Consider the following 8,226-nt stretch of genomic DNA (forward strand, 5'->3'; position numbering starts at 1 on the left):
AACTGCTTCTTCTTCTACTCAAACAGTCCTTTTCTACTATCACATCTTTTTTTTAAATGTTCTATACATTTTATTACTGAACAAACCAATTAACTCATGTGGAACTGATAATAGCAAATCAGTCTCCGAATTCAAACATGACCGAGTCTCCAGAGGTTAAAAATGTTGAGCTCAATCTGGTAGGATCACTGACCATGATTCAGCAGAAACTCTCAGTCTGGCCATAGTATGTGAATCCTGCAGACTGCAGGTGAAGAATCTTTCCTTCTCCTCCAGTGTCTTCTCTTGGATTTATGCCTAATATTGTTACAAATTTTCATCCAAATCCATTGGTGAATAGGACTACCTTGCTTTTGTTTCTTGGCAGGAATTGTTTAATTCTGAAAGTCTTGTGAGAAGACATGGCAAGAAGCCCAGTCATAAGTGTGGTGTACAGTGGCAGAGGAAAGGGGAGTCCTCTCTATTTTTTTTAAAGTTTGTGTATGTGCCCCTCCCCTCCATCTTTTTCCGCTCCCGACTCTCCATGCCAGAAGTGAGTAAGAGAACTGCCCCTGAGATCATAAGAATAAGAGCAGGAGAGCTGTCCCTGCCCCTCACCAGCTGCAGCACTCAGGACAGTGGCTCCTACACCTCACCTGGGCAACACAGCAGAGCTGGTCCTGAAGGTGCAGGTGTGGGAGAGCCAACCCTGGGGATGTGAAAACAGGAAAACTGGCCCCACCCCTTGCTCATCACTGCAAGAGGTAAACTAGTCAGGACAATGCTAGAAAGCTCACCCTAGTGGTGAGGACAAAGGAGATGGGGCAGGTTGACCAACCCTGCAACTACCCAGGCCCAGATCCAGGGTTATAAATTGGCCTACCCCAACCTCCACCCCATCTATGATCTGCTAGAGTATGTGAAGGCATCTGCAGCTCCAAAAGCTGCAGGATCTCCACAACACAGGTAACAACAGAATATCCAAGAGGAGTCCCAGTGAGGGCCCAGGATCAATAGTGGAGTCAAGACCACAGGCCTCAAACCAGACCAATGATTCTTTGCAATGAACACTTGCAAGTAAAGATACATGGGAAAAAGTGTTTACTACATGACTCACTGGGTCACACTACAGCTTCCATGAAGAGATTGGTTTTTCCTTTTTTTTTTTCTTAAATTTTGTTTTATTTTGTGGGAGGAGGTTGCAAGGGCAGAGGGCAGATATGAAGGGATGGGGAAATGAATGGGATTAAGATGCATGATGTGAAAGACACAAAGAATAAATAAAAAGAAAGTTTAAAAAAGAGAGAGAAAGGGAGAGAAAAATATAAAGTTGGGTGCATAGGGAAAAGTGGAAGATCTGGGAGGAGTTGGGGAAAGGGGAAAAATGTGATCAAAATATGTTGTATGAAAAAATGAATAAAAAGTAAATGAAATATTTTAAAGTATGTGTATATATGCATATACTAAAGTATGTGCATATATATATATATTTGCATTGTATATTGCATGTGTGTGGGTACCTGTCATGGCGTGATGTGGAGGTCAGAGAACAAGTTGAGAGTTAGTTCTTTCCTTCTACATGTGAGTCCCAGAATCAAAGGGTCATTAGACTTGCCAATGAGTTATCTGTTGAGCCATTTCATTGGTACTATGCCTTATTTTTTAATCTACATTCAGATTCCATACATTTGAGAAAATGTGATATTTGTCTTTCTGAATCTGGATTTTGTCTCATACATGATCTCCAATTCTATCCATTTTCCTCCAAATGGCATAAGTGTGATCCTCTTTATGGCTGAACATACTGCAATGTGTGTGTGTGTGTGTGTGTGTGTGTGTGTGTAACACATTTGTATGTGGACACACACATAGGCTGCTTCTGTAATTTGGCTGCCATGAACAGAGCTGCAGCATTGGTTATTTGCTGGAAAAGCAGGCTTGTGTGTTCTGTATGGTTTCCCATACTCCACGCTTGGCTGATCCTCCCGGTTCTCTTTTGAACACTTGTAGTTGGATCGAAAGTTTGTTTGCTTAAGTTTTGGCAGAAATACTTCCTGGATGTCCTTGTGTATTTTCACTGCACCCAATCAGGAGGCACACACATTGTGTTGGAACACTTTCAGTGCAGTTAAACTGGTCTGTGGATACTGACATCATCAGACAAGTCATTTTGCGTATTTCCCACCCCAAACTAGGCTGGGGGTTCCTGACTCCTTCAAAGAAGGCAGTACTCTCAGATACAGTGAAGGCAGGAGTTCTCCCCAGTAGGTTTTCCAGAGAGCAAAGCTAGGGTAGTTATTTACTTTTCAGAAGAAGGAAAACAAATAGTGGATTTGTGCTAATATTTCATATGTAATTTTAATACTACAAAGTACGTTTATTTGCCATGTATAGTGATCGTCCGGCTTTCAAACCAACAATATAAATAACATTACTGGAAAAAGATCACTGCATGTGGTTGTTTTAGTTTGTTTGTTTTGTTTTGTTTTGTTTTGCTCAGGTTTTGTTTGGGGTTGAGCTTTTTGTTCTTGTTGTTGTTTATTTGGGGGTGGCTGCTTTGTTTTTGGCTTGGTTTGGTTTGGTTTTGTGAGACAGGATCTTGCTGTTTATCTCTTGCTGGTCTAGACTCACTGAGATCTGCCTGCCTTTGCCTGCTAAGTGCTGAGATTAAACGTGCTTGCACCTCACCCAGCTGAACGTGGTTTTAAGTTATCTAGCCCATAAGATACTTATAGTAAAGAACATATACTGTGTTTTAAATCATATGAAAGATTTACTTTCTCTTTTAGGTTATATTACTGGGGTGGTTGGAATAAGAATGGCCCCTATAGGCTCATATATTTGAATGCTTGATCAGCATGGAGTGGCATTATTTGAAAAGATTGGGCGTTGTGACCTTATAGGAAGAAGTATGTCACTGAGGGTGGGCTTTGAGGTTTTCAAAAGCCCAAGCCAGACTCGGTGTCTCTCTCTTCCTGCTGCCTGCATATCCAAATGTAGAATTCTCAGCTACTTCTCCATCACCATACCTGCCTGCATGCTGCCATGCTCCCTGCCATGATGAGAATGATAGCAAGCCCCAATTAAATGCTTTCTTTTCTAAGAGTTGCCTTGGTCATGGTGTCTCTTCACAGTAATGTAACACTGACTAAGACAATCACCAAACTGATATGATATTAGGTTGCTTTTAGCTTGTTTTCAATTTGGGATATAATTGATTTTTCTAATTTATAAAATATCCATATTATCCTAAAAATGAAACACTATAAAACAAAGTATGTGCAGAAGTATCTAACCTCAACTGTTTGGCTCTGTGGTAAGTTAGTTACATGCCTATTGGTTTAACTCCTCCTTTTCTTACACAAATGGTAGTAGATACACCTGACTTTTTAAATGTTTCATTATTTTTATTTTATTTTATTTTATTTATGTATGAGTATTTTGACTGCATATACATCTGTGTATTATTTGCTTGCCTTGCACCCAAGAAGCTAGAAGAGGGTGTTGAATTACCTGGAACTGAAGTTACAGATATTGGAGTTACAGATATGTGGGTGTTGGGAATTGAACCTGGGTTCTCTGGAAGAGCAGCCAGTGCTCTAAGTTGCTGAATCACCTCTCCAGCCTACCTAATTTTTTTCAATTAACATGTTTTTGTTGTGGAGATTACATCACATCAATAATTAAAGGCCTTTTTCATTCCTTTCTAAAGTTGCATCTCTCTTATATCACGTGCACATCACAGTTGATTCTGCCCCCTACATGATAAGCCATTTTGTATTTTGCTGCTATCTTTGTGAAAATTGACATATTCTTTAAAAACAAACAACTGGTCCAAAATAAACATACAAGTTTTGGAAGATACGAACTTCCAACTATACCCCCAGAATGTTATACCTAGCTGGGCGAAATAGTACACACCCATATTCCCAGCTACTCAAGAAACCTGAGACAGAAGGATCTTTTGAATCCAACTTGGACAACACCAAGATGTTCTCCAAAAGGCAAATAATAATAAAATGTTCCATTTTGATTTTGCAAAGACAGTGTATGAAAGTGCTTATCTCCCACAGCCTTACCAACACCAATGATGTCCAACATTTTTATTTGTTACACATCTGTAAGCAATGGTCTTTCAGTATGGTTTAAATTACATTTCTCATTATGAGCCAGGGGCAAGATCCAAGTTTTTCAGTTGTCCTTTATCTTCTGTTTATTGTGTGTTCTTTAGTCCATTTATCCATTTGGGAAGGAGGATACAAAACATTTTCTAATCTAATTGAATCATCATACTCAATCCTATTGCTTAATGTGTTTTTAGCCATAATTAAGCATTTATCTCCAACTTTCTTGACATAGAAAAGTTCACCTGAATTTTCTTATATTTTTTATCTGTAATTTCCAGCAAGTTCCTAAGATATTCTTATGAGAACAAATTCTGCCTTCAAAGGATACGAAACACTGCAGCTATTTACATGAGACACCTTTAATGATCAGCCATGTCCATGTTTTTCTTAGTTCTTCTAAATGGTATCAGCCTGAAGTTTTCTTGCCTGAAAGACAAAACATTTCATTAGTAAAACAGAAAAGATCAATTCTAGAACAATTATGCAGTGAATAAACATCCATTATTAAAATCCTTACTTTTCTAGGAGAAGACAATGTAAACCACTATGATGCAGCCTACAATCCATCCAACCAGGAGAAGAATGGGAACCATGAGCTGTGGTGATGTTGACTCTGTTTAAAAGCAATGAAAACAGATTAAATAGACCCACTTGGCATTAAACTTTATGAAGAAAAACAATGAGAGATCTCCGGGGAAGCTAAAAAAAAAAAAAGGCTCACTCTGATCAGGCTTACACATGAAGGTTTTATCTTGTTTTCTTGGGAAGACACTCTGCAACTTAGTTATAAACCCTGGATATTTGAAATAGAAGTCTTGGGTTCAAACCACAGGTCACCTTTTTACAGTTCCATGACCTTGTGCAGTTTTGAACTTGAAGTTTCCTGCTGGGTAGTGGAACTTGCAGTATCTACCTCCTGGCTGCTTCCTCAGAGAAGCAACATGTGCAAAGCTTTGTAAACCTGAACCACCCTGCCTGTGTTTAGTGGACACAGAACATACTCAGGAGTTTTTTCAGTAATGGGTCTAGCCGCTGTTTATATAACAACAATCCAATATAACTGTGAGGTAATTCCTACTGAACTGAATTACTCATAATATACAAGATTAGACTCTTTTGAGAATTGCTCTTGGTCTCAAGAACTGACTTTAATCTTAAATTTCACAGGAAAAGGAAAACATCATACCTTACATAATCATCATCAGGAAAAAAAAGAATTTATTTCTTTAAAGTCATTCACTATCACCACCAGCACTGAGCTTCACTATAGGCAATAATAATCTAACACATATGAAAGATGCTTGTATAAGATTCATCTCCTACTTGTACCTGGTCTGTAAAAAAGCAATTTATATACATAGTTTTCTCTAATGCTCACTGTATCTCAGTCTTGTTCTTTCAGTAAACACACACATATACCCGACACAAAAGATTGAAAAGCAGCACAAAACATCTTATAGAGCTCATGTCTCTGTGTTGAGGACTAAGACGACATAGTCTTAATTAAAGAGCACAATGAGATCATACGCCATTAGCTAAGAGAGAGATGGATGTTATTAGCAACTGCAGTCCCATTACAATTTCCGTCATTTCAAAAGTGAAGGGTGGTTAATGCTATCAAAATAAAGTCATCAGGAGATGAGGAACTTCTAAAATTAGAAGATACTTTCATAATAGCCAACTTTCTGAAGCTTAAATAAATTTAATAGTTTCAATGTTTTTCATAAAATGTTGAAGTCTTTCTGATCTGACAAAATGGGCTTTTCTTGCTTCTCCTAATTGTGTGACCTTAAACAGGCGTAATGCACATAAGGGAGAAACCTCCTCCTTACCTATCATGTGCCGTTGCTTTAAGGGTAAAGCAAAGATTATGAGACATATTTTAGTCTCATTTGGAAGAAAGATTTTTTTTCTGTGAATTAAGATACCATTAGAGTGAAAGTACATGACAGTATTTTTTTAATTATTCATGTAAGTGATACAGTACTTCAATTAACTTCAAAGGACTTGAAAATTAATAGCTATTCCAATTGAGTATAAATGTTTAAAATACAAGTGTATTTTAATAAAATTTTATAACATCTGTTTTAGAAAAATTTGCATATCAAGCTCTAAAAAAATTACCCCTTTATATGCTATGCATTGTAAAAACAATGCAAGTGTCTGTGCATTTTAACCAAGTATAACTGCACTGGTCATCTTTTAACACCAATATTTTCAGTTCTACCATAATCTGATGCATCATTTGGAAATGGTAATACATGAAACCCAATGTTCTTCCTAGATCAATGGCACAAATAAAACTTCTCTTTAAATGCAAGAGCCTTTTCAAAATGCATTCTTGTTTGTCTAGTTCCAAGCTTACCAAAGTAGCTACCAGTAGAAGCATTCTTTAGGGCACTCCACTGTGGAGCAACACTGTCTGGGTCCACTGCCTGGTGCCACTACATCCTAGTGACCACGGACACATACTAAATTTCGTTATATCTCCATTTCCTTAAGTGGAAAATGGGGGTGATAATATATGCATGTTTCACAATGTTGATTGTTGTCGGGGTTGAAAGCAAAGATTGCTGTGTATGTATTTAAAAACTGCTTCTCAGACAAAGATATATTCAGTCTGTCTATTTATTCATATTGGAATCAATTATTTTATAGAAGCATATAAATATGAAGTAAGGTTTGAGAATTAGAGAAAAATAATTCAGATTTGGAGCATATCAGAGATGTTTAAGCTCGGTATTCTCACTTGAAAGTCATAATACAGACTCAAAGAAGTGGGAAGACTTCTCCAAATTCACACAGCCATCCTGCAGACCTGACAAAGAACTCAACTGCTCTTACTTCTGGTTCAACAACCCCCAAGATTTCAAATATAGTTCAATACTGAGAAACAATTAGTTTATAATTCACCTTTCCAAAAAAAGCAGGTATGAAATTATTCTGTTTCACTAATCATTTCAAAACTATTCATCATACAGACATGGTCCAGAAACTGCATATTTAATAGCTTTTTGCAGTCACACTAAAACATGTAGCTAATGGTTCTTTAGCAGAGAGCCTACCATCCTAGGATTAAAATGATAAGAAATGAAGTAAAAGCTGGGAAGTTGTTTATGTCAAGAAATCCCCGTGCCTTACAGCTTACCTTTTTCAGCCATTATTTCTATTGTTGAGTGGCTTAGTCAGGGCCACGTCTTTCTTCCTTATTGTTATCCTGTGCCTCTGAACTTTAAATAGAGAGATATCTGAAGAGTGTGGCAGCTGCTGCTCCCCTGCTGCCAATTGTCTACAGGGTGACAGGAGTCATTGGAAAGCACAACTCCTCTGTCTCCCATCTAACCTTTATTGTGGAAGAACAAGAGGCTATGTATGTATGTGTCCTAAACAAGTAAGTAAACTGAGCTTTCCCAGTGCACGGGTGTGCGGATTGTTTATTCACTTACTGTGACAAGAACAGAATGCTAAGTAAAAAGGATATGCAAATTAAAAATGAAATTGAGAATGTAAGTTCTATTAAGGAAGGAAGGAAGGAGGATGAAATATTAGTAAGAAAAGACTTTACAGTTGGAGGCACTTGGGTTAAAATTACAACCCTGCAACTTCTGTAATGAAGTCCGGGCTCTTTAACCGGCTTGATTTCAGTGGCAATAACAATATTTACTGTAATGGCTATTCTTGGCTGTCACACAAGCAAGTTACATGAAGAAGTTGCCCAAATACGTATTGCTTCTACTCTCATTGCAATGCTGTCTGCTGCCAAGTATGTAGCTATGGACTCATGGTGTGTTCCCTATGATGGATTGACTGAGAAGAAAAGACTAGGGACTGATTTATTGATGGTTCTGTATGTTATAAGGGCACCATCCAAAAATGGACAGCTGCAGCATTATAACCCCTTTCTGGGACAACCCCTAAAGATACTAGTGAAGGGAACTCTTCACATTGGGCAGAACTTTGGCAGTACAACTTGAGGTATTTATTATTATTATTATTATTTGTTTGGAAGGAAAAATGGCCAGATGTGTGATTGTTCACTGACACATGGATTGTAGCCAATGGTCAGGTCCTTGGAACAAGCATGATTTAAAAATTGATGAGAAGGAAATCTGGGGAAGAA

The 8,226-nt window shown here is 37.9% G+C and overlaps 1 protein-coding gene and 1 long non-coding RNA gene across 3 annotated transcripts in view; one reads left to right on the forward strand and one right to left on the reverse strand.

Moving 5' to 3' along the window:
• LOC131913056 (uncharacterized) overlaps positions 1-4,786 on the forward strand; it is a 71,106-nt gene extending 66,320 nt beyond the window's left edge. The window contains exon 3 of the long non-coding RNA XR_009379804.1: positions 4,632-4,786. This is a non-coding gene — a long non-coding RNA (uncharacterized LOC131913056). The remainder of the gene's footprint in view (positions 1-4,631) is intronic.
• Strit1 (small transmembrane regulator of ion transport 1) lies at positions 4,117-7,757 on the reverse strand. 2 transcript variants are annotated; one of them, XM_059265416.1, is made up of 3 exons: positions 7,255-7,757; positions 4,624-4,719; positions 4,117-4,527 (listed from the first exon to the last, which is right to left on the reverse strand). In XM_059265416.1, the coding sequence occupies exons 1-2, from the start codon at positions 7,265-7,267 to the stop codon at positions 4,628-4,630; spliced, it is 105 nt and encodes a 34-aa protein (XP_059121399.1). In that variant the 5' UTR covers positions 7,268-7,757; the 3' UTR covers positions 4,117-4,527; positions 4,624-4,627. The 2 variants fall into 2 exon arrangements, with proteins under 2 accessions (XP_059121399.1, XP_059121398.1); XM_059265415.1 differs by having other exon boundaries at positions 4,117-4,532; positions 7,255-7,753.
• Between the last annotated feature and the right edge of the window lie 469 nt (positions 7,758-8,226).

This window comes from Peromyscus eremicus, chromosome 6, assembly GCF_949786415.1.
Source record: "Peromyscus eremicus chromosome 6, PerEre_H2_v1, whole genome shotgun sequence".
NCBI lineage: Eukaryota > Metazoa > Chordata > Mammalia > Rodentia > Cricetidae > Peromyscus > Peromyscus eremicus.